Below are 27,604 nucleotides of genomic sequence, written 5' to 3'. Positions count from 1 at the left end.
AATAACTAAATCATAAACTGTATGGTTTTCAGTTTAAGTTGTTCTTTATAAAAGCCACTGAAGAGCAGTTTTGCCTCTTTGGCTCAACACGTCTAATACTTTCATCAAAAAGAAACAAACTCAAGAGATCCAAGACGGTGGAGTAGATAAACACTGTGCCTGCATCCTTCCGTGAACACACTAAAATTATAAGTAAATTACACAACAATCAATCTGGAGAACCATCTGAAGTCTAGCCAAACAGAAGTCCTATAACTAAAAATATAAAGAAGAAGCCATGTCAAGACTTGTAGGAGGGGCAGAGACACTGAACGGGCCCCAAACCTCAGTGTGGCAGTTGAGAATCAGAAGGGATATCTCAGTTGTGGGGGTTCCCCCAGGAGGAGCAAGGGACCGCAGCCTGACACCAGGCTCCCCAGCCTGGAGTATTGGTGCCAGGAGGAGGAGCCCCCACAACATCTGGCTGAAAAACTGGAGGTTCTGACCATCCAGGCAGGACAGAAGGCTGTGGGAAACCCAGACAGCCTCTTAAATGGCATGCGTACCGACTTTCACTCAAAGGCACTCACCTTGGGCTCCAGTGGAGGGATGGTGGCTCAGGGGATGTTGGGGACATGCAGTGGGTGGACTGAGGTGTGTGGCTTCATAGCAAGAGCTGGAGGGGGAAGGTTGCCACTTTCCCTGTGTGGGGTCCTTCTCCCACACAGCTAGCAAGTGAGCACCATCTTTCCTATGTTGAGCCCTCTCCCCACAAGCCAAATCTGAATCTGATTGGCCTGGTGAGCTCCACTGCTCTACCCTGCTGACTCACTGGGACCTCCCGAAGCCAACTCCCCCAATGCCAGAGGCACTTTCTCTGTGAGCAGCCAGCCCCTCCACCCCACCTCACCCCACCACATTGCACTCTTTCTTGGAAAACTATTGGAGTTCAGCAGGCCTCTGGAGGGCAGTGACTAGCCTCAGTGTGCTTTAAGACTTTTGCTGAGTCATTCCAGGCTCAGCACTGGTACCAAACAAAAATTTACATTCACCTCATGACCACAACTCTTCCCACCCTAGTGACTCCCTTAGTCACTCAACTTGCATACTGCACAAGGCTCTATCAGTGGCTGAACCTTAAGGGAGCTGTCAGGCCTCAGGGTGTCCAGGCCCAGTACTAGTGGCAGAGAGGTCCTTGGTTTGTAGTGTGGCCTCTCCCACATGCCTCCAGGTTTAGCACAGGCAGCAAACAACTACAGATCACTTTGTAGCTCTTACCAGGTAGGAGCTCTGGCCAGTCACAGGTAGTGGGTGACTTGAACCTGCACTGGAGCCCCTCTCAAAAGGCTCCAGAACCAACATACTTGGAGGTTGGCTGTAGACCACCGCAGAACATGGCCCAATTAGCCCCACAAGTGGCATACAAAAATGGCGGTCTCAATAGGCATTACAGCCAGCTGGCACGAATCCCACACAGTGGGGTAAACCCCCAACACAGCAGTCCATAAGATGTAGATGTGGCCAAACCCCAGAGCCAATCAGCCTGAGGGTCAATCCTACCCACTGATATGCCAATAGCAATCAAGGCTCAACTATAACAGGAGGGCACACTCAACCCACACAAGGGACACTCCTGGAACGCCCAGAGTAGATGACCAGGGAGATTGTGCCAGTGCCCCACAGGGCACGTACTACTTTGTTTCCAAGACTGGGAAACATAGCAGATCTAGCTAATACATAGAAACAAACACAGGTAGGCAGCCAAAATTAGAAAACAAAGAAATACATCCCAAATGAAAGAAAAGGAGAAAAGTCCAGAAGAACGAAACAAAATGGAGGCAAGCAAACCTACCAAATACAGAGTTGAAAACAATGGTTATCAGATAGTCAGTGAACTTAGTGATAACTTCAGCAAAGAGATAGCAAGTATAAAAAAGGACATAGAAACTATAACAAAAGAACCAGTCAGAAGTAAAGAACATAATACCTGAAGTGAAGAATGCACAAGAAAGAATCACCATCAGATTAGATGAAGCAGAGAATCAAATCAGCAATTTGGAAGACAAGGTAGCAGAAAACACCCAGTTAGGACAGCAAAAAGAAAAAAGAATCTAAAACAATGAGGATAGTTTAAGAGACCTCTGGGACAACATCAAGTATAACAACATTAGCATCATAGGAGTACCAGAAGGAGAAGAGAGAAAGCAAGAGATTGAGAACCTATTTGAAGAAATAATGACTGAAAACTTTCCTAACCTGGTGAAGGAAATAGACATAAAAGCCCAGGAAGTTCAGAGAGTCCCAAACAAGATGAATTCAAACAGGCTCACATCAAGACACATTATAATTAAAATGGCAAGAGTTAAAGACAAAGAGAGACTTCTAAAAGCAGCAAGAGGAAGGCAACTAACTTTTAAGGGATCTCCTATAAGACTGTCAGCTGATTTCTCAACAGAAACTTTGCAGGCCAGAAGGGACTGGCACAAAATATTCAACATGATGAAAAGTAAGAACCTACAACCAAGATTACTTTACCCAGCAAGGCTATCATTTAAAATCAAAGGGCAGATAAAGAGCTTCGCAGATAAGAAAAAGCTAAAGAAGTTCACCAACACCAAACCAGTATTTCAAAGAATCTTAGAGGGAATTCAAGATGGGAAAAAAAAAAAAATCAAAATTATGAATAATAAAATGGAAAGTGTTACATATCTATCAATAATTACTTTCAATGTAAATGGACTAAATGCTCCAATCAAAAGACAGGAGGACTGAGCAGATAAGAATACAAAATACTTAAATATGCTGCCACAAGAGACTGACTTCACACACACAGACTGAAAGTAAAGGGATGGATAAAGTTATTTCATGAAAATGGAAACAATGAAACAAAACAAAACCTGGAGTAGCAATATCTATATCAGACAAAATAAACTTTGAAACAAAGGTTATAATAAGAGACAAAGAAGGACCGAGTAATCCCACTTCTGGGTGTTTATCTGAAAAAAATCCAAAATGCTACTTCCAGGGGATGTGTGCATCCATATGTTCATTGCAGCATTGTTTACAAAGGTTAAGATTTGGAGGCAGCCTGGGTGTCCATCGATGAAAGAATGGATAAAAAGGAGGTGGTACATATATACAATGAAATATTGCTTGACGAGGGAAGGGAATGGGTTCTTGTCATCTGCAGTGGCATGAATGGACCTGGAGCGTATTGTGCTGAGTGAAGTGTCAGACAGAGAAAGACAGATGCAATGTGATTTTGCTTATATGTGGAATCTAAAGAACAAAATTAACAAACAAAACAGAAACAAACTCATACAGAGAACATTTTGATTGTTGCCAGATGGGAGAGGGTTGGGGGACAGGGTGAAAAAGGTGAAGGGATTGAGAAGTACAAACTGGTAGTTACAAAATATTCATGGGGAATGTGAGGTAAAGCATAAGGAAAATAGTCAATTATATGGTAATAGCTAGTGCCAGGTATAGTGCCAGGTGGGGACTGGACTAGTCAGGGGGACCACTTCTTATGTAAATGTTTATTTAACCACTATGCTGTACACTTGAAATTAATATAAAATAATATTGAATGTCAATTGTATTTAAAATTTTTTTAAAGGGTGAAAAATGTGAAGGGGAATAAGAGGTCAAAATTTCCAAGTATAAAACAAATAACTAATGGGGATATATACAGCATAGGGAATATAGTCCATAATATTGGGATAGCATAGTACAGTGTCAGATGGTTGCTGGACTTACCATAGTGATCATTTCTTTAGGTATGTAAATGTTCAATAACTATGGTGCACACCTGAAACTAATATAACATCGTATATTAACTATATTTTAAACAAAAATCTTATAAAATTAAATTAAAAAAAGAAATAAACTGTTTTCAATATCTGAAGAACAAATGTGCTTATGCATGAGAGTAGACATCACCTGTAACAACGTGAAACTCTAGAAGAGACAATCCCTTACAAAACCCAGACCATTGACTTTCTTTAAAGCAATATGAATATTTTAAACCAGGATGCTCAAAATCATACCAGATACGAAGGCAATATGAATGCAAGCTTCAGATATGTGAATTATTGTTGAGAGGAAAATATCTGAAGTTAGAGAAGGGGAAGGATTCGTAGGTGTGGCCAATGTCCAGCTATTGGCTATTGTTCTGGGTATAGTCTAGCCAGGCCAGTGTTCCCCAAGCCTTGGTGACCACCAGAATCAGAACTGCAACTCTTGAAATACAGATATGCAGATTCCTAATCCCCGCCCCACAATACACAAAGGCCTACCTATAGTTCAGGTTTTGATTGTGTTTGTGTATGTGCATGTGTGTAAATGAGAGAGCTTTTTTTTTTTTTAAGGTCCCCCAGGTAATTTGGGTTTGGGAATCCCTGAACTAGGAGGCTAATGGCTTTTTCTGCAGGCTGGAAATCTCAAGCAAACACCTGGAACCAGTGTATTCTTTTTTTTTTTTTTAAGGTGTTTTTAAATTTTTGTTTTATTATTATTGGGGAATATTGGGGATCCAAGTCCATTTCTTGTTTTCAATCTTTAGTTTCAGGGGGCACAGTCCACCATCCCATGTAGGAATCCAACCAGCCTCCCTGTTGTTTAGAGCTCATGCTCTAACCAACTGAGCCATCTGGGCACCCCAGAACTTCTTTAGTCCAGTGGTGATTTCTGAGCTTTACTTCTTTTTTCTCAGCAGCAATTTGAGAAAGCTGACCATCCTTTCTTGAAACATTTGCCCTACTTGGTTGGCTTCCAGGACACCACACTCCCCGTTTTCCTCCTACAGTTCTGGCTGTGCATTCTCAAGCTTTCCTAAAGATTGGGGTGACCCAGAGCTCAGTTCTTGAAAGGAAACCAAGGGGACAAAATTCACACACAGCCCTTTAGGCTTCGCCTCAAAGTCTCTTTTTCAATACAGATTTTTAATTTATTTTACATTTTTATCAAAGCTATACATGTCTGTAGTTTAAAGAGTTATACATAATTGTAAAAGGCTTTCATGAAAAATGACAACCTCTACAATCACCACTATTTCCAAACTGTAACTTCATTTAACTCTTTAACTAGTTCTTTTGTATTTCCCTCAATATTTCAATAATATGCTTATGTAGACATACCTTGATTTTCTTTATTTTTTAAACATTATTTATTGATATACCACCATAGAAGATGATGATGTTACATTTTTTTAAACACTCAGACACCTACACACACACACACACACACATACACACACACACACACACCCTCTCAATATCCTTCCCTCCCAAAGTATTGTAAGTTTGGTTAGGTCAATATTCAGTTTCCATTTTATGGCCATATAAATGTAAACTCTTGTTACACCTGATTCATGCATTACTAACTTTTCTTTCCTGTACAACGTATTTCCCTAGAGTTTATAATTGCTTTTACAATTTTTGCTTTAATTCCAAAGTACCTATTCCAAAGTACTAATTTATTCCTAATTTTTCTTCCAGTTAAGTAAATCTCCTCTCAGCATTTTCAAATATATGAGGTATTTTATCACTTTTAACTTTTTTTAAAGACTTTTTTTTTTTTAGAGAAGGTTTAGGTTTACGATAAAATTGAGAGGGAGGTACAGAGACTTCCTATATACCGCCCCTACCCCTTTCAACTTTTTGAAGCCATTTCTCCTGATGCATTCTGACCTGCTTTGGTCTGGACAGATCAATATCTCGGCTAGCTAAACAAGGGTTATGCTGATATCTTCCTTCAATGTCATCTTAGAGACATCTTTCATCTTATTGTTATGGATATGTTTCTCCTGTGTTTCAATGTGGATCTTTTTAGATGTGCTCAGTGGGCCCTTTCAATATGGAACTGCATGTCTGGGACATTTTCTTGAGTTATTTCTTTGATGATTTCCTTCCCTCCATTTTCTCTGCTCTTCTTTTCTGGAATTCCTAAAATACTTTTCTAACTTCTCACTTTAAAATATTCTTCTTTCTCTTTGTATTTTGTTCTACTTTTTAGGAGATATCCTTAACTTGTTCTTCCAACCATTCTTTGGGATTTTTATTTCTACTGCTATGTTCTTCATTTCCATGAGCTATTTTCTAGCCCCTAAATCTCTAGTTTTTAATTGCTCTGTTATCACTTCATTAATACACTTTTTCATTATTTTTATCAAGATGTTAATTTTGATTCTTTTCACATTTTCTTTTCCACACATACTTGTCTTCTATTTTTGGTCTCTGTCTTTCATATTAGAGGATTAGCCCAAAATCTGGTGCTTCTTGGCTATATTCTCATATTTAAGAGGAGGGCATGAAAAACTGATCGAAAGTTCTACTATGTGCTACACGGCTTTACTGTAAGGTGACTTAGCAGCCCCTTTCATTAGGCTTCTTTCTTCTTGAGCTGGTTATATTCTCCAGGTAAGGTACCACCCCATTCTGGGAAAATAGATTTACAAGAAGCCTAGGTAGTATCAGTATATAAATCAGTATATAAATTTATATACTCAGTATATAAATTTTTACTTATTTCTCCTATCTCCACTTTGGTATCTTGGTCTTAACCTATATCTAGGGTTCCTCAGTCAAGAGATCCTCGATTTAAACACCAGAAAATAAACCTCCAGCCCTCTGCTGGTATGTGTGGTGCAGGAGCAATCTTCATTGGCATGGAAACCAAGAAGTTTAGAGATCCTCCAAGGAGAGAGAGAGAGAGCGAGAGAGAGAGAGAGAGGTAAATAATTGAAGAAAGAAAATGGGATTAGAGAAAAGTTGAACAGTGATTGGTATGGAAAAATTTACATGTTTAAAATTTTTTTCTTGACTTAGACACAATGGTACTTAAAGCAAGTTAAGGCTGGTTAATATACCTTAAGTTATGACTGTGGGTTATCTTTGCAATATAATGTTATTGGGGCCAATATTTCTTTTAGCAGCACACTCTTGGTCTCCCTTCTAATAGTGTTCACTTCGAGAAGTACAAACTAAATTTCATATAATGCAGGGAAAATTAGAAGATGGTAGAACAAAATAATGCAGATGACAAAGAAAAACACAATGTGTCAGGCAGTTTTGTTTGGAGCACAATATTTTCCTCAATGGTTACCCAAACAGAAACTGCATTTTCTGGGTTCTGACTTAAAATGCAAGGCTGAATATTCAATTGTCCTAACAGTGGTGTTTCAGAAACATCAGGAATTATGTGGTGCTCAGAAAAAAACAATTTGCCCCTTCCTGTTGAGTCTCTTACATTCAACACTGTGTGAAGATGCATTTTTTAGTGTTAGGCTTTGTTCTAAGCTGGAATGAGTACACTAACACTTCAGAGGGCTTTGAGGTTTTCAAACATGAATCTCTCAGAGAGGTTTATCCTCACACACTCTGGTGATGTGGTCAGGGCATCTCTTCTTGTGACCAAGGCAGAAACCCAGGAACATAGCAAATCAATGACAGCACTTCCCTTAAGTGCACCAGCTCATTAGTGCCTAGTCAAATACCCAAATATCTCAGGCAAAAAGATACAGTCATGCTTCACTGGTTACCAACCATCTAACGAGAACGAATGATTTGTTTCCTAAGATCTGGTTGTGACTGGCCAGCGTGAGGGTTGGGAGAAGGTGTGCTAGACAACTGGACACCATGAAGAGGGAATAAAGAAGTAGAAAGAGGAAGCTGGGAAACAGAACACAAACCAGCCCTGGTGTTACATTTTTAATGAAGAGAAGGCCTAGTGGAAGTTCATGTGCAAAGAATTGCTGAGTGATGAAAGAAAACTGGCCAATTTCAATAACTTACTTAATGAAAATAGACATAAGTAATAGATATTTAAGTTTTTTCACCAAAAAGAATATTAAACCCCAACTGGTCTCAGAAATGTTTGCTACTGGTGTATTTTGGGTTTATGGCCAGTAATGAGCGCACTGATAAAGTCTGTTGACACTATTTACTCATTTTTCCATCAGCCTTCAAGTAGTGACAAGCAGTTTGCTTTTCTTGGTTAAATTCAAAAATGCTATAATAGCTTGTTTTAGAGAAAATGTTTGTATAGGTGTTATACCTGTATCTTATACAGGCATACCTCGTTTTATTGTGCTTTGCTTTATTGCACTTCATAGATATTGTATGTTTTACAGAATTGAAGACAAGACCTTCTACCAGCAAAAAAGATTACGACTTGCTTTATCGCGGTGGTTTATAACCAAACCTGCAATATCTCTGAGGTATGTCTGTATTATTATTATTATATTCCATCCTTCATTTTTCTTCATGACTATAAAGGGACCCAATGATTCATTCTTCAACAAATACTTGTCATCACCTATTATGAACCAAGCACTATTCTAGGTGTTGGGAACTCAGCCAAAATAAAAAGAGTTTACATTATAGCAGGGTAATATTTTTTTAAATCAAATTTATAATGTCATGTCAGGTACTGATAAACACTTTGAAGAAAAATAAAGTAACATAAGAGGGTAGTGCAGGTCTCATTTCGGGAGAGGCAATGGTGTGCTGGTGATAACTCATACCAGTGCCATCAGAGCCGACTATTAAATGTTTAGGAATTTTGCTAGCTAGCTGTTAAACACAGCCATTCTTACAAATTAAATTATATAGCCTTACAAGTAAATATATCATAATAAAAGCAAAGGTAATAAATACTTAAAACTCACCATTTTCTATTTATTTTATTACTACTTATGCTCATTAAGTTATTTACACCTGTTACATCTGTGTGTTGGAAATACTACATAATGACGTGCTCCTGCAAATCTCCTTTCAACTCAGTGTTCAGTGATGTTGCATTGGTAACTTGAAACCAGTTATGGTGAATGTATTTACACCATGGAAATTGGCAAATACTACACGTCAGAGCTTTTTATCTCACAAAATAGTTGTTAAACATTTACTACCGTGTTTCCCCGAAAATAAGACCTAGCCGGACAATCAGCTCTAATGCGTCTTTTGGAGCAAAAATTAATATAAGAGCCAGTCTTAATTTACTATAAGACTGGGTCTATATAATATAATATAATATAATATAATATAATATAATATAATATAATATAATATAATATAATATAATATAATATACCGGGTCTTATATAATATATTGTAATATAATACCCAGTCTCTATAATATAATGTAATATAATATAATATCAGGTCTTATATTATAGTAAAATAAGACCGGGTCTTATATTAATTTTTGCTCCAAAAGATGCATTAGAGCTGATGGTCCAGCTAGGTCTTATTTTCGGGGAAACACGGTAGCACTTTCCAGAGCAGTGTTTCTGATGAGGTGATATTTAAGCAGACGCCTGAATTCGATGTGGACATCTGTCATTGGGGTGTCTGAGGGCAGCAGTGGGCACAGGCCTCAGACTGGTACTTGCTGGACACGTTCAAGGCTCAGCACAGCACAGCATGACTAACGGCAGTGAGTGAGAAATCCAGCAATCAGGCAAAGATAAGTAAAACACCATTCCTGTTCTCAAGGAATTCAATCTAGTAAGGGAGAGACCATGAAGCAAAAACTGTAATGAAATGAATGTACAGGCAACACAAGAGACAAGGAAACATGTTAGCAGGCACCATGGAGAGGCAGTCAGCAAAAGCCAGACTGTGGGAAACCTCAAGGACAAATGACCCATTGTCTTCAACAAATAAATTCTGAGGAAATTGAGGCAGAACCTATAGATTAAAAGAGATCTAAGAGACTTATCAACCAGTGACAAGAGTATTTGGCTCCTGATTCAAGCAAATTGTAGGGAGAAAAGACACGTCCTAGATGCTTGAAAATTTGAACACTAAATGGGCATTGAACTATTTAAGACATTGTGAACTTCAACTTTAAAAAATGTTAGGTGATATCATAGTTTTCTGGTTATTTTTAAAGTGTCTTTACCTTTTAGAGATACATGCTGAAATATTTATAGGCGAAATGGCGTGGAATCTTCTTCAAAGTATACAAGAGGCGTAAGTAAATAAGATTGGCCATGGATGATCACAGTTGACTTGGGTGATAGTTACATCGGGATCAATTTTAGTAAATATTTTAAACTTTCCAAAATAAATATTTTAGAATAACTGTTCTGGGCTGGACACAAAGACATGGGTAGAATCGCTGACAAGCTGTTGGGGGAAGTTGGAAAGTCTTCCAAGGAAAATGGGACACCCATGTGTGAAACAGTTCTTGGGCAGCAGGGGAGCACGTGCAAACAAATCAAATTATTTTAAGCATCCCCTATCATTATTGATGCCAGAGGTGGTTAGTACTGGTTTTTAATCAAGACTGGCTGCTATCACATGAAGACAGATTACCGGAGTTCATGGACCTTCCTCTATAGACATGTGTAGAAATGGGCTGAGTGGAACCGCAGATTAAACATTGAAAATCAGGAAACTGAGCATGGGAATCTTGGCTCCGTCACTGATCAGCTGTGTGTCTCGAGAAGGGCTCTGAAATTCTGTGTCTTGGGCCCCTAATCTACAAAACAAAGAGGCCTGAGTCGTTCCCCCAAACCCTTCCTTCTCCAACATTCTATTCTTCTACATGGGCTTCCACAGACATGCAATGGTAATTGGGGGTCATGTGTGGGAATCAGCTGCTTTACGTCACTGTAGTATCAGGTCAGAAACGAAAAGATGTCCAATGGTGGAATCTTAGTTACAGGAACCCTGGGGAAAGTCTCCTGCACATAGAGACCCCCTGACGCAAAAAAAAAAAAAGTTCCTCCTGGTCTGAAAATCCTACTTCCTTTCTCTCTTCGAATATTGAATGTTGAGAAATCTGGCCCTTGGTGTCCCACGTGGAGATTAAATAGTTCTGACAGGATGTCACCACTGGCTCTTCATTCTGTGCTGAGGAAAGTGCACTGTCAAAATAGCCCCTTGCCACCCCACTCCTCACGCCTTTGGAACTGGAGCATAGACTCAGCTGCAACCACCCCTGTCATGGAGGGAGAGATAGGAACTCAGAGGCCCGGAACCTGCCCCCCAAACTCCTTACATGCCCCCCCCCCCCGTCCGCCAACCCAGGCAGAAGGCTAGAAGCTGCACAGACCCATCTGGGAGAACGCTGCCATTTGAGAGGGAAACAAGGGCAAGTGAGACCTGCCTGGTCTCTGCCTCTGTGTTCCATAACGTCTGTCCTGGATGATTGAAAGAAGGTTGGTCAAGTGCAGGGAAAGGAAACAGCACTGAGTGTGGCAGCGCTGAGGACAACCTGACAGATGGGGAGACCAGGGCTGCCCACCCTTCTTCTCTTCTTCTTCCCTGTTAGGGAAAGGACCACATTTAGGGTTCTCTCCATCTGGAAAGCGTTTTCCAGGCTGCCTCCCACCCACCCCCAAGTTAACTGCCTCTCCCTTGCACCTCCATATACGCTTCAAGTACTCAGGGAAGCTCCCCAGACTAGGACAGACCCCAGAGTGCACCCTCATGGAATCTCCTTGATTTCCTTCCAACATTTTTATCGGTTTGAAATTATATATTAACTGATGTGATTATATAATCAATATGCTTCTCTTATTACACTTAAAGAGATATCATAGATCCTGGATATACGGTGTTTACTTTTAAAAATTAGCACCACCCAAGGCAAAGCTGTCTAGAAAATGCCATAAGAAAAATGTCATTTTTTAAATCTAGGAATGATCAAATTTATAATAAAGACCTATAAGATACAGTAGAGTTATAAAAAAATTGAAATAGAATACACCGAAAATGCACAGTTCATAAGTACACTCTAGTGTATTATTACAAAGTAAACAAATATGAGCAACCACTCACTACCCAGGTCAAGAAATAGAGCGGTCCTAGTCTGTCAGAAGGCACTCTTCTCTTTCCTAAAAACACCGTTCTCCTGATGTCCATAGATTAGTCTCCTTTGTAAAATTTTCAGTCTTAAGACTTTTAAAAATTGAGGTATAATTTAATATACAGTGAAACTTACCCTTTAGAGTGTACAGTTCTATGAGTTTTAATAAACACACAGAGTTGGGTTTATCATCACCGTAATCAAGGTACAGAACAATTCCATCACTCCCCAAATTCCCACGTGCCCTTTGTTGTCAACCTCTCTCCCCACCCCCAGGTCTAGAAACCACTAATCTGTTTTCTTTCCCTATATTTTTATCTATTCTAGAATTTTGTACACATGGAATGATCCAGTATTTGGAATTGGAAGGTGGGGGTGGTGGGAAGGAAGGTCTGCCTTCTTTCCCTCAACGTAATGTTTGGGAAGTTCACCCATGGTATTGTGTATGATAGTTCATTTTTTTTTTTTTAAGATTTTATTGGGAAAGGGGAACAGGACTTTATTGGGCCATCTGTGAGCTCAGCGGCAGCTCAGCTGAAGGTGCCGTGTTCAATCTTAGTTAAGGGGGTGGAGCGCACCATCCCTTGCGGGACTTGAGGAATTGAACTGGCAACCTTGTGGTTGAGAGCCCACTGGCCCATGTGGGAATCAAACCGGCAGCCTTCGGAGTTCGGAGCATGGAGCTCTAACCGCCTGAGCCACCGGGCGGCCCCAAGGGCAGTATTTTTGTTAGGGAGACTTGTCAGTAGTAATCCTGGCAGTTGACTGCAAGGGTGAGGAGCTCTCAATGGAAGCCCTCAGAAAGCTCTCATATATGGGTTCACGCACAAGGTAGACTAGGTCGAGCAGGCTCAGGCAGGTTGCATGCAGCTGTGTAGTTGGGACCAAACAGCCATTGTCTGATAGTTCATTTTTATTGCTGTATGAATGTACCATAATTTGTTTATATCATTGTATGAACTTCCCACAATGTGTGTATCCCTTGCATTGTTGATAGACCTTTGAATTGTTTCCAGTTTGGGGCTATTACAAACAATGCTGATAGAAACATTCTTGCACATGTCTTTTCATGGTCACTGCATGCGTCTCCTTCGTGGCTTAGTGATCCCAAGGTCATGAAGATGTAAGTCTATCTTAGTTTCTAGAAGTTTCATTTTACCTTTCCCGCTTAAATCTACAATTGACCTGAAATGCATATTTGCATGTGATGTAGCATTGGGGCTCAAGTTTCTTTTTTCTTTTTCCTACGTGGACATATAGTTGATATAGTACCATTAATTAGGGGAGGAGGGGGAAAGTCCTGTCCCCTTGCTCTGCAGTGCTACCTCTGAAACAAATAAACTGTCCATATACGCGTAGTTTCATTTCTGGAACTTCCTTTCTGTTCTACCGTTTATTTATCCTCCCACTTTGTTCTTTTTCAAGATTTTTCTCGTTTTTCTTGACTCTCAGAATTTCTACTTAATTTTTAGTGTCCTACTGAGTTTACGCAACCTTGTGTCCCAGCTCCTGACACGGTGCCTCGCACACAGCAGAAACTCAGTGAATACTTATTGTACGAATGTGGGTGACCTGAGGACCTTTCAGAGATTTTGGGGGACTCAGCACTGCTCTCCACGCCTTTCTCCCCCGCCACCCCCAGAGGCGCGCGGGTGAAGTGCAAGGGGGCGTGCCCACTGGCCGCCGCGTCATTTTCCCCGGGGATCCGGCTGGTTCCTTAGCGATCCTCCCCGCCCCCGCCTCCGGTTCTTCCCGCCCTCGCCTCCGCCTCTCCACTCCCCGCCGGAAGAGCGAGATCTCTCCTCCTGAACTTGGTGGTGGCTGCGTCGGGATGGCGGCGGCGGCGGCTCAGGAAGGCAGTGGCCGCGGCACGGACACCCGGCTGAACCAAGAGGCTGCCAGGTGGCTACAGTGGGACAAGGTGAGGGGCGACAGGGGCTGGGACCGCCTGGAGGAGGTGCGGGGTCCTCTGCCTGCTCCCCAGGCGCCGCGCTGGTGCCTGCGCTTCCTTCCCGCTCCTCCCATCCCTCGCTAAGACAGAGGAGGAGGACGCCGCGGCGGCCCATGCCTTAGGTCCGGCGTATGGCAGATTCAATTTGTCCGGAAAAGGTGTCCCGGGGGAAAACCAGCCATCCCGCTGGCCGGGGCTTGTAAGGTCGGGAGTCGGGGAGCGAGCGGGCTCGGCCTGAGCGCGCGGAGGCTCAGGCGTCTTGTCTAAAGTTGTTGAGTAATTGCACATCCTGTCAGCAGTGCTGGGTCTCCCTCTTTGCCCTCTGGCCCCTATGCATGAAATACACATCCTATTTCTGGATGCCATTGGCAACTCTGGGTGGTTTTTCTTTTTCTGGAAAGACCTTGCAATTCTTTAAGGAAGGAAAATGTTTCCACTTTTGATAACGTGCAACGTGTAGAAATCTTTTAAAGTTATAGCTGGTAATGAATTGTTCCGTAAAACTTTCCGTTTGAAGAAATGAAAACCTAATTTCCACAAAAATTGAATCTGTATATAGAGAGAGTACCTCCCTGGGTAGAGGTGAGAGGATGTTGTTTTTATTTTGTAACGTCAACGACTTCTCCATTTCTTTCCTCTCTCAATTTCTTCAGTTTGAGACAGGCAGCGAGAGGGAACTTCCGGCCAGCTAAAAGCATGGGGCCCTCTGGTCGGAGTGCTCCAAGGATGGCAAGGCACCCAGCAGATGCCCACCGCATCCCCTCTGTGCCTTCATCCCCGTTCCTTTAGCTTGCTGTCAGCTTTTCTCACGCCCACGGCTGATTCGCATCTGCTGCGCTCTCGACTTTTCATGCTTATCTCTCTAACTAACTCCTTTGGCTTCTCTCAGGATGTTGGTCTTGTATAGATATCAAAAGCCAATTAGTCTTTTCCAAGTCAAAGGCCAGTTATTATTTTCCAGGTGTACACCGAGAATCACCGGATATTGCTGTGAAAACAGAAGTCTCTGTTTTCTCATTCAGCAAATTTTGGTTAAACCTCTTTTAAGATGTTCCAGACCTGAGCCCTTCCTTGAGGGCACCTGGTGGTCTGATTGGTCAGATCGTGCTCTGTGATCAGTGTCTATTGCTTTTAACCAAAAAGGTGGGCTTTTACTTGATTTGTCTTGAATCTGGAACAATCTGGAAATGTGGGTATCATTCCAGAAATCCAGGGTTTTATTGCAACAGAATTTCAAAGTTTAATTATGTGGCCACATCTTGCCTACATGTTCATCTAGTGGGATGGTGACTGTAAGATAGAAATAAAGTACTTACTCTATTGTTCCTCTGAATTTTTAATTTAAAATGCCTGGTAATGAGTTAATGTGATTGTCGTTTTTCTCCATTCTTAACAATTTCTGCAACTGTTGTATAAAGAAAACAGGGCAACTTAAATGATTCGTGTGACTACCGTGTTTCCCCCAAAATAAGACCTAGCCGGACATTCAGCTCTAATGCGTCTTTTGGAGCAAAAATTAATATAAGACCCGGTCTTATATAATATAATATAATACCGGATCTTATATTAATTTTTGCTCCAAAAGACGCATTAGAGCTGGTTGTCCGGCTAGGTCTTTTTTTCCGGAAACAGGATATTTGAAGCAGTTACTGTAATTAATAGAAAAGGACTGAGTTAATGCTTGTCATGCAGTTTAAGAAAGTCTAATCTCAGGCTTCTCTGTCTGTAAAATGGGATTTTTGTTATTTGTGTGCCTCTTGCAGTCATTACAAGATTCAAATTTGATCAGGTATGTGAAAGCATTGTGCAAATTATAAAATACTACAAAAGTAAAGTTTTGATTTAAATTGTATACTCGTCACTCTCTGGGAAAATTTGAAGACATTAGGGAAGAAAATGAACATTTGATTGCAACTAAGTGCCAGACAGAGAAAGATGTTTTACGTTCATTTAATGTAAACCACTCAAAACCACCTTGTAAGGAAGGTTCTAGATTGTTTGCCTAAGTGAATAGAGTTGGTGAGTGGTGGTGTGGCTGAGATTAGACCCCAAAACCTGTATGTAATCATTTCCTTTTCCCAAAAGTGCTTGCCTTCATAGGAAAGAAAATACTTATAAAGGAAAAGCCCGTTTCCTTCTACTCACAACACTTATGACATCAAATGTGTGAGTTTTTCCACACCAAGCTGTTTTCCAGTTCTCTGTGGACACCAACTGAGTGTCCTACAATGTAACTCAATTCTGACACTAACTCCCTGGAATTATCGCAGACCCCCCAGCTTAAGGGCTCCGTGCCACAATATTGTCCCTATTTCAGATGCCAGTAGAAAGTCCCAGGTTGGCCTCTGTACTTCTGACCAACCAGTGATAAATCAGGGGTTCCCACGACCCCCTTCTTGAGTTCGATAATTTCCTAGAACAGCTCACAGAACTCAGGAGATCAATTTACATACTATTACCAGTTTTATTATAAAGAACACAACTCGGGAACAGCCAAGGGAGAGATGCACAGGGCAAGCTATGTGGGCTTCCAAGTCCTCTCCAGGTACAGCACCCTCCCAGCACCCCCATGTGCTCACCAGCCCAGAAGCTTTCTGAACCTTGTTGTTTCAGGGTTTTATGGAGGTTCTATTACGTAGGCATGATCGATTAAATCGTTGGCCATTGGTGATTGAATCTAATTTCCAGGCTTCTCCCTTCCCTGTAAGTCAGGGGATGGGGCTGAAAGTTCCAAGGCTCTAATCACGTGGTCGGCTCCCCCTGGAAACCAGCCCCCATCCTTCAAGAGTTACTCATTAGCATAAACTCAGATGTGGCTGAAATGGGTGATTAAGAATTCCAGAAGGTGCTCCTCACCCTAGTCAGGAAATTCTAAGGGTTTTAGAAGTTCCATGCCAGGAACAAGGGATTCAATATATATTTCTATTCTAAACTAGTCTAATTTATTCTGATACTAAATATTTATTATACTGCAATATCACTCGTTATAATTGAGGAAAAAATGACTTTTTATTTCAGATTTCAAAAGCATCAAAATATTGAAAAGCCTATACACACAAACACACATACACACACACAGGCTTTTCAAATATATATATGTGTGTGTATATAAATATGACTGAATATAAATATATATATGTGTGTGTATATATACACACACACACACACACACACACACATATATAGTCTTCCCCTAGGGTAGAATTATTGTGTTGTTTTTTTTTAATATTTCAGATTTTTCGTGCTGTTACTCATCTGGCTATATCTGGTATATACATTTCTGTTTTGCAGAATCCTTTAACTCTGGAGTTAGCGAAACAACTAATTGCAGAAAGTAATAAAGAAGAACTACAAAAATGTTTTGGGGCTCGAATGGAGTTTGGAACAGCTGGCCTCCGAGCTGCTATGGGCGTGGGAATTTCTCATATGAATGACTTGACCATCATCCAGACTACACAGGTACCACATTTTTTACATTTCTTAGTTATTCTTAACATATCCCCAGTGTTAAAAGATAAACTGAGGCATACTAAAAAATTTTAAGTGTTGATTTGAGCAAAAATCTACTCGAATCAGGCAGTACCAAACGGGAAATGGTTAGGAACGCTCCACTGACAGGACCAAAGAGAAAGACTTTTACAGAAAAGAAGCAGAAGCAAAGGAAGGAAATTAGTAAATTGGCCAGAGCTCAAGTGGTAGCTTTATTTGGGAAAGTCAAGTTGGCTGTTTGTGGTCGATTGTGGTAGATTTTGATTTCTTAACCATGAGGCATTTACAGACTTAGGTTTTGGTTTGCTTAACAGATTTTAGTTTGCTTACTTAGGCTACTAAGGCTTTAAAGCCACCTCAGTCCAACGGCCTCCTTGTTTAATTAATTTAACCCGAAGTTCCTTTTGTATTTCTCAGGCCTAACTTGTTTAAATATGGCCGTGTCTTGTGGGTTTGCCTAGGTATAGGGAGTCCCAAGTTTACTCTATAAAGTAAGGCTCATGCAGTTGGTTAAAGCAGTACTTGTTTCAAAGCTCATTCATTCATTCATTTAACAGAGATTTATTGAGAAACTATGGACCCAGCATTGGGGACATACTAATGACTAAAACAGATTCCTTCACGGAGATTTCATTCCAGTGCAAATCCGCCAACTTAGCTGACTGACTTTTATGGTCTTGTAATTTTTTGTTATGGTTGTACAGGTACAAGAATTAAAAAGCTTTTCTAACTGCCAGAGTAACCAAGAGCCAGTTCTGTTTAGTTTTAATGTATGGTATCGGTGGAAGTTATTGCGGAGTTCCCTTGCCTTCATTTGTGAATTTTACTGTCAGAATCTTGACCCAACTTTAGGAATAGAGGTACAGTCTTTGACAAAACAGAATAGCTGACATTGAATATGGAGAGTCCTCTGTTTATGAGGGAAATGAAGGAGAAGAGCTTATTCTGTTTCTTCAACTCCTTAGACTTGTTGAAAATGCAGATCGCTTTAATTCTGGGAAAGAAAAGGCTGGAAAAATTGACTAATGGTGATTACCTGTACCTTACATGTACCTCCTATAAAAAGCAGTTGGACAAGTTCTAGCAAAACCCTAATAAGGCAAGGAAACCTTGCCTGTGGATACATAGCAGCCATGGGAACCCCTGTTAAGCAGTTGGGCTCCCATCTTTTTGGAGGGAAGGCTTGGAGTGGAGTGAGCGTGGGAATCCTCTACTTTATGGATAACACAGAATTGTGCTTCTGGTTAAGGTCACCCTCTGTTCCAGTTACTAGCGCTCTAGAACAAACCACCCAAAGCAGTGATTTTAAACAGTTTATTTTGCTCACAGATCTGTAATACGAGTGGAGCTCAGTGAGCAGAGCTCATCTCTGCTGCACATGGTATCACCTGGGAGCCTGGAATCTTCTGAAAGCTCCCTCCCTCACCTGTCTGCAGTTATGGATGGCTCTTGGCTGAGATCTTAGCAGGGGCCAGACCACTACATGTGGCCTGGGCTTCCTTACAACATGGGACCTGGGACAGCATCAGAAAGTGTCTGTGTGTGCCAGTTGGAGGCTGTATTGACCTTGAAAGTCACCCGAATCACTTACTTCCACCTGTTTGTTAAAAGCAAGTCAAAAAAGCTGCTTATCTTCCAGGAGAGGGCACATAGTTCCCACCTCTTAATGGAGGAATGTCAGTGTCACATGAGAGGAGCATGTGGGGTAGGACATATTGGTGTGGCCATCCTTGGAAAATCCAACTGGGCATACCTCCAATTAGCCCTAATTGTTAGGGAAGTCGAAGGGATTGAGCCTATAGCCTTTTCGCCTGTATTCTCCTAGAAACATCTTGTTTCTAGGAATGATGGACTCTATCCCCAGAAATGTCTTAGGACCTATCTCATACCTCCTCTCCCATAGGGCAATGGGTCTCTTCTGGCAGTAGACCCTGTGATAGCTAAGAATCCTACAAAACTAAGATGAGTTGATTCCTTAAAGGTCATCTGACTCAAACCCTTGGGACAATGTCCTCCACATTCCCCACTATTCCAAAGTGGTCATCCAGCCTACACTAGAATACTTACAACAGGAGACAAAGATGTTAAGAGTTAAGACAATGTTATGAGAGCAGCAGGTGCATTTTTAAAATCTTAGGAGTGGTTTCCAAGTTAGAGGAAAAGGATTACCAGGACCAAACCCTCCAGCCTTCCACTCCCAGCTGTGGCTCATGTGACCTAGGAGAATGTGTTGGCTTTCACTGTGGCCTCCCACCCTGCCTGCTGGTCTCCAGTGTGGACTCTCATCCTAATGGGGCCCTAAAATTCATCTCGTTGAATTGAAGAAGCAGATATATGTGAGTCAAGAACACCCCAATGGGGAACAGAATAGAGACTGGAGGGAAACTTTTATATTATTTGCCTCGTTGATAAAGGTTGTAATTTCCTCTTACGTTATATAACCAAGCCACGAGATATCAATAACGGAGAACTCACTATCTTCTGAAATAGCCTTTCTATCTTTGGCTTGTTCGCATTAAAAAAATAGTTTCATTATTTTGAGTCAAAATCTGTCTTTCTGTAGCTTGTATGTATTGCCCATAGTTTGACCCGTTGAAGCCACGCAGAGTTTACTTCTAGTGTCCTAAGATAGCATTCCAGTTCTGAAAACGTCCCTTATCCCACATTGAGTCTTTCCCTAGAATAAGCATTCTGTCGGGTTCTCCGCCTCAGCGGGTCCCAGAGTTCTCTAGGGCAATTTAGAGATGTGAGGATTTTGGACTAAGGCTGAATGCTTTTTGTCCCTTGAACTTTGGGGCCACAACACAGGAGATGACTGGGGGGGCGGGGGGTGAGGGGTGCTGTTATGGTTGTAAGCCTCAGAGTGAGCATCTCAGTACCTTCTTGGGAACTCACAAAATCAATCCACACGTGTCTTTCTTTCCTTGTATCACTCAACCTCAGAAGGTAAGCCCAACGCAGTATTTTTGTTCGGGAAAAACTAAAGGCGTTCCAAATTGGCAGTGCTCTGGCACCAAAGCTGTGACATATACTCCACTACCAAACATGAGTTATAATTATTTTTTATAAGACTTCCATCAGCCAAAGTGAAATAAGTAATGTGAAATATCATTATTACCCAATCAACCTTTGCTCTGTAATAAAACTTATGTTCTCCAATAATCTAAACGTATTGAATTCAAATTCGGTAGGTCTAATGTGTTCTAATCTTCCATATTTCAGATTGACGTGGCGTTATTGAGCACATGGAGATATAAGAATTATGTATTCCATCATTTCTAGGCAATGATGGTAATAGCCCAAACTCAGCACAATCTTCCTTTGTATAATTGGCTATGTCGTATAATTGGACTGATTTGGCCTCCCTAAGACCTCTGGCCTGCTGGAAAACAATATCACAAACAGGACACGTTAAGAGCAGTTAATTGTTAACATCTTATCAAACTGTATTGAGTTTCTTTGACCTACTGATGGTACAGAGTAGGCAGAAATGTCTGAAATACCCCTCTGCCCTCATGCATTTCAGAACTAGTGTAAAGGAAGGAGTAAAGGCTTAGGAAAATAATAAAAATAAAGCTTCTAACAGCAAACATATAGTGCTTTCTTGGTGTTCGATTCTTAGCACTTGGCATGTTTTAACTCATTTAATCCTTGTAACAGCTCTTTGAGGTTGGTACTGTTGCTATTCCTGTTTTACAGAAGAGGAAACTGAGGTACCAATTGATTAAGGAACTTGTCATTTGCTCATAGGTGGCAGACTGGAATCCAAACTCACAGACACTGTGCTTTTAACCCAGCACAGAACCACCTCCCCAGACCTGGGGAACAAATCCAGGCTTTGTTATTTGTGTATCTAGGCAAGTCACTAAGCTTCTCTGAGCCTTAGTTTTCCCATCTGTAAAATGGGATTTCCTGGCAAAGTTGATCTGGGGTTAGTGATAATAGCTGTTAGGTGTATAACACAGTACCTGATACATATAGACAGACAATAAATAAAGCTGTAATTTTTCTGTTGTTCAATTTGTTTAATTACCGAGGGATTTCTCCCCTCTGTTACAATGTTCTTCTTTAGAAATAGAGAAAATTTGACCTAGTTTTGGCATACACACACACACACACACACACACACACACACATTATATTATATTTAATATATACATAAGATATATATGTGTGTGAATGTGTGTGTGTGTGTGTTTTTATATATATATATATATATATATATATATATATATATATATATGATGTGCTAAAACATATATACTCTTTTAATCCATATGGTATTTTTTTAGGGATTTTGCAGATACCTGGAAAAACAATTTAGTGACCTTAAGCAAAGAGGTGTTGTGATCAGCTTTGATGCTCGAGCTCACCCAGCAAGTGGAGGCAGCAGCAGAAGGTATTTAAAGATATTTATGAAACTATTTCTTTATAGTATATTTTGTGGTTTTATTTTTAATCACCATTTCAGTCGTTTCCCTTATAAAACCATTTGTCACCTACATTAACTATAAAAATGATGGGTACATTCTGTTTGTAACTTTAAAGAATTCTGATGAGCTCCTTTCCATTCTTGAATGCCCGTTTCAAGCTGCGTTCTTGTAACATTCCCAAACCAGTGTGACTCTTAGGTAGCTGTAGGCAGATGGTGATGATGATGGTGGTGGTGATGATGATGGTGGTGCTGGTGACACCGGTGGTGGTGATGGTAATCGTGGTGGTTACGGTGGTGATGATAAAACAGCAGCATTCATTTGAGTGCTGAATGTGAGCGAGGCACTTAGGCATTTGCTCATTTAATCATCACATCACATCTCTTTGCTGTAAGATCATAAAGTGAGAGGAGGAGCCACAATTTAAGCAAAAAGAGGCTGGCACTGGGGGTTGGCAAACTTTTTCTCTAAAGGGCAAGTAGTAAACATCTTACACATTGTGGGTTGTACAGTCTGTGAAAACTACTATTATAATTCTGTCGTGTAGCACAAAAACAGCTATAGACAATACATAACTGAATACATATGACATGTTCCAGTAAAACTTTATTTACACACTGGACTGTAGTTTGCCAACTCCTGCTCTTAACGTGTAATGTGACCTTCTTTTTATTTGAACTCTTCCCCTATTATGATGAATTTTTATCATTCCATAGTATATGTATTAGTTATTACTTAGATTGGAAGAATATACAAATATTTAATGTTAATGAAATTCTCATTCACTTTACAGTGCTGGATGAGTTCACAGAGTCCTAATCTTTGCCTTTCAGGAGGTTCTAATCTAATAGAGAAGCACTGATGGGAACAAATGTATGGCTGTAAGGAAGGGAACACGGCCAGAGCAAAATACTAAATGACATCAGTCTCCAGATTGAACTCAGAATGACCTAAGATTCTTAGTCTTCAGCTGCAGGCTCAAAAATGTGATTTTTTTCCAACAAAGCAGGAGAGAAGCTGTAGCTCTCAACAGATCCACGTGACCTCCATTCACAAGAGAGTAATGTTGTATAAACCAGAATATTAGTTTGTCAGTTTTTAGTTAGTGAACTTACAGTTCGAATTAGATCATACACATACTTTACCAACCCTGGGGACATGTCACATCCTTCAGCCAGAACATGTACAGTGCATATAAATGGCCAACTGCCTGTTTAGCCTCTCAAATTTCTTCATTTTAGGCTTCTTCTGGTTTACACATCCTTCAGATATGTTAATATAAGCAATTAAGGGGCGGACGGGTGGCTCAATTGTTTAGAGCACGAGCTCTGGGCAACGTGGCTGCGGGTTCGATTCCAGCACGGACCAGTGAGCTGCGCCCTCCACAACTAGATGAAGTCAATGAGCTGACGCTCAGCTCCCTGGTAGCCAGATGGTTCAGTTGGTTGGAGCGCCGGCTCTCAACCACAAGGTTGCCGGTTCGACTCCTGCAAGGGATGGAAGGCTGCGCCCCCTGCAACTAGCAACGGCAACTGGACCTGGAGCTGAGCTGTGCCCTCCACAACTAAGTTTGAAAGGACAACAACTTGCTTGGAAAAATCCTGGAAGTACACACTGTTTCCCAATAAAGTCCTGTTCCCCTTTCCCAATATAATCTTTAAAAAAAATATATATACACACACTCACGCGCACGCGCGCGTGTGTGTATATATATATATGCAATTAAGGTACAGACATTTCTTTCTCTGGAGTTGGAGCCATATTATTTTCAAAAAGTAACTGATGTTACTAATTCTACTTAAGTTTGTGGTTCAAGTCAGAGTTAGATGGGATGGGATGGAGTGGCGCTCAGGGCTGCTGTGACCTACAACATGTAAGCATTTAGAGATTGTAAACTAAATATTAAACCAAATCATGATAAAACATTCATGATGCTTCAATGGAGTCTTCCTAGAGTTGGATACTGTTGCAGTCTCAGAGTGTTACCTAAGAAAATGTTTATTAGTTCTTTAATCTTCCAATTTTAAATATCTGGTGGGGACATAAGTGTGTGCAGAGAACACACTGAATCTTTTTTGTGCACATTTGTAACTTAGTTCACATATGTCATGTATATAATAATCATATATATGTTGAGTGTCTCCGTTGACAAATTTAAAAAGACCCCTTTAAAGTCAGCCTGATACATGATAAATATTTCATGAGGATAAAAGTGACTTCCACGCCATTCATTCTAGTGAATGCAGTGTAGGTTTCATTCAGATTTTTATTAAACTTGTTTTTGCTGAATTTTGTTATTTGTATGACTTCCCCCTGTATAGAGGCATTTTTTTTTTGTCAGAATCATTCTCGTATTGCTATTGATCCTAGGGATTTTCAGTTATTAAAATGTAGAGATCTCCTCTTTGTGCCCCAGCCATCTACTGGAATAGTGTGCAATGAAGCTAATGCTCAAACATTTGCGGGAGAGAATGAATGATCTGGTGATTTAATCCTGTAATGGTATATAGAATATTGTTCATTGGAAGTAAATTGCTCATTTACTGTGGTCAAGTATTTTACTCCAAGCATGAAGAAAGATTTGATGCCATATTCTGTATCCTGCCCTGAGCCACTTTCTGTAGAAGTTGAGAAAAATGTCAAAGTATCAAAGATTTAAGCCTCCTTTTAAGGGCTGGATGGAACCAAGATGTATATATGTCATAAACGTGTATGTCACATACACATGTATGACACACACATACCTACATATGCCAGTAGGCCTTCTGTATGCCAATAAGACCACATGTAATCAAATGCTAGTGTGCATGGTCTTTATTGGATTGTGATGGCTGAGGCTAGGATTTCTCAGTCCCTGCACTATTAACATGTGACTTCATACTGGGCTGGGTAATTCTTCGTTGTGGGGAACTTCCCTGTGCAGGTAGGCTGTTTAGTAGCCTCCCCAGCTTCTATCCACCAGCTGCCAGTAGCACCCTACCCTTGCCCCCAGTGACTACCAAAAATGTCTCCAGACATTTCAGATGCCCCATGGGGGCAGAATCGCCCTGGGCCCACAACCGCTGAGACGGGTTTGAAAGACTTGGGTGCAGGCCTTGCTCAGCTGCTAAGTGATTGTTGGACATGGGGTAAGTTGTCTGGCCTCTCTTGGCTTTGGTTCCATTTCTGTAAAACAGGAGTGGAGTGAGATGACTTCTAAGTTTCCTCCAGCTGTAGTATTCTATGCCAGTGGAACTACAATAAACATTTTCCTTGATCTGGTGGTTATACTCAACCTAAAGAAGTGGGCAGGCATTAATTTCCTGCTTTACTGTCTCCTGTGGTCCTGACAACTCTACTCCCCTTTCTCTCCCTGTCACACTGCATTTCCAGATTTGCCCGACTTGCTGCAACCACATTTATCACTCAGGGAATTCCTGTGTACCTGTTTTCTGATATAACCCCAACCCCTTTTGTGGTAAGTAACCTATTTCTTTCATAATTTCCTGTCATGGGGTCAGAGATAGGGCGTGGCTGAATTTTACAGGCTTCAGCTCTGTTGGGATTCAGGTATCTGAACGACAGAAGAGCTTCTGGGCATTTATTGGGTTCTCTCTCTTCTCCCCAGGAATGTTTCTCCCACATCCTAGTAATTTTTCTCTGGTATTCAACTTTGGATTTTTCAGAATTGACTTTTTTTAAGTGCAATTTTCCTTTTGCTTGTATTCAAAGGATATTTTTAGCTAATTAACAAAATGTCTTTTGTCTGCTTTTTCATTTGGTTTGTACTTTTTCCCCCCAGTTATCACAGTTAGAAAACTTCTCGTATCTAAATCTGAATTCACTTCAAACCATGTCTTAACCGTGAATATTTTTGACAAGTTCGTGCACCAGCTTTTTATATCGATGTATCATTCTAGTTATTATTCATAACCAATACAGAAAACATGCTTGGCATGTTTTAGTAAAATTTTAATCAAATCCTTAATGTAGCAGAAACTAAAGAAAAGGACAGTAGGGATTGCGACAGTTGTTGTTTTTAAATAATAGAACTTCTAAGTGCAGGGCCAGATGCTAAGAATATATGTTTTTAGAAATAAAGCCAAAAACATGATTTGAATGCAGTTACATCAAGTAGAAATGAGAGTGTATAAATACAAGAGAAGTAAGCTCTACTACTAGTTTTGTGTTTACTGTCTCCAGTGCACTGATGGGTGTACCACCTCCTAGATTGTAAATAACCCAGTAGACATTCAGTGTCACAATCCAAATTTGGTTCAAGTTTCATTGTTTGATGGAAAAATTACAATGTTTTCAAGCATCGTTGGTCTTCTGTACTATATAAATATTGATAGCAATTATTTTTATATCAGGCATGAGTTAAATGAGTGTCTCATGATTTTCCCACGCCATGGAGTGGTTCTTCCCTTTTCTTTGCTCCAGGACATAGGGGGGGATGAGAGATAATGCCTAAGGGGACGAATGATGGCAGTGATTCTTAGTGGGAGGGTTGAGGGAGAGAGATGGGTAGAATCCCAGGTTGCCTGTGTATGGTAAATCTCATCTGCAGCCATAGCGAGGACAAGCCTACCCCTCTCCTCATTTCGGGAAGTAGTCTTGTGAAGATGGGAGCCAAGCAGAAATACAAGAGAGGGGGAGACTTTATTCTGGAGTGGGAGATAAATGAGCAAGCTGTTGAGAACACTCTCCGTTTCTTCAGTCTTCCTTCAAAGCAAGTAGGGGGAAAGAAGAGAAGAGAAAGCAGTTGGAGGGAATAAACTGAATCCATAAGCTTCTGTCCCAAGAAAAAGGTTTAATTAAAGAATGTGAAACGGAAGATTAGACCATCTTATTGTTGGGAGAGTTTTCTAGCTCTGCCAAGTAGAAGCTAAGAAGAAGAAGGCTCTAGGAAAATACTCAACTTTCTTGTTAGGATACATGTCCCAGACTTTTGAGCCGCGAGTTAGAATATACTGCTTGGGTGTGGCACAGAAATATTGAATGACACATCATGTTTATTAAAAGGGAACAAGTTGGTACAAACAAACAACGCATGGTAGACATTTCAAGTATCTAATTTTTTGTTTAAAACGGTTCTTGTTCCCTACTATTGCAGCCTTACGCAGTACTGCATTTGAAACTTTGTGCTGGAATCATGATAACTGCCTCTCACAATCCAAAGCAGGATAATGGTTATAAGGTATTTTTATTTTCCTACCCACATGTATGTACGTCCTAAACCTTTACAGTTTGGGAACCCAGGGTGCTTTTTGGGAATGGGTGCTTTTTCGTTAGCCCTTACCTGTCTGGACATGTTCCTGCGTTCTCTAGGTCTATTGGGATAACGGAGCGCAGATCATCCCTCCTCATGATAAAGGGATTTCTCAAGCTATTGAAGAAAATCTAGAGCCATGGCCACAAGCTTGGGATGATTCTTTAATTAATGGCAGTCCACTTCTTCACGACCCAAGTGCTTCCATCAATAAGGACTACTTTGAAGACCTTAAAAAATACTGTTTTCACAGGTAAATGGGTTGTAAACTCACTTCAAGTGAGTTAAATTAGTGTGATTTAGCAAAATTCTATCGGTTTTCATTAAGGTGTGCTCTCCAATTGGTACATATACTATAGCGGCATCTGATTTTAGAGGCTGTAGGTCAGGGGTTGGTAATGTATCTTGAGAGACAATTAGTAAATATTCTTGGCTTTGCGAGCCATGTAGAGTATGTCACAACTACCCAGCTCTGCTGTAGTAGGAAAGCAGCCGTTGATGATATGTAAATGAGTGAGCACAAAGATAGCTGTATTCAAAAAACTTTATTTATAAAAACAGGTGGTTGGCCCCCAGGCCATAGTTTGTTGACCTCTGTCGTAGATTCATATATATATATGTATGTGAGAGAGAGAGAGAGTGTGTATGCATATATCTGTGTGTATGTGTATATATGTATATAAA

At 40.7% G+C, this 27,604-nt stretch overlaps 1 protein-coding gene across 1 annotated transcript in view; it reads left to right on the top strand.

Moving 5' to 3' along the window:
- Window positions 1–27,604, top strand: part of PGM2 (phosphoglucomutase 2) — a 66,891-nt gene that overhangs the window by 22,706 nt on the left and 16,581 nt on the right. The window contains exons 2-7 of the mRNA XM_033105768.1: window positions 13,439–13,717; window positions 17,039–17,206; window positions 21,529–21,635; window positions 25,042–25,126; window positions 26,765–26,848; window positions 26,980–27,173. Coding sequence (XP_032961659.1) covers window positions 13,439–13,717; window positions 17,039–17,206; window positions 21,529–21,635; window positions 25,042–25,126; window positions 26,765–26,848; window positions 26,980–27,173 — 917 coding nt within the window. The remainder of the gene's footprint in view (window positions 1–13,438; window positions 13,718–17,038; window positions 17,207–21,528; window positions 21,636–25,041; window positions 25,127–26,764; window positions 26,849–26,979; window positions 27,174–27,604) is intronic.

This window comes from Rhinolophus ferrumequinum, chromosome 5 (assembly GCF_004115265.2).
Source record: "Rhinolophus ferrumequinum isolate MPI-CBG mRhiFer1 chromosome 5, mRhiFer1_v1.p, whole genome shotgun sequence".
Lineage (NCBI taxonomy): Eukaryota > Metazoa > Chordata > Mammalia > Chiroptera > Rhinolophidae > Rhinolophus > Rhinolophus ferrumequinum.
Note: the sequence above shows the minus strand (reverse complement) of the source record. Positions and strands in the feature narration are given on the sequence as shown.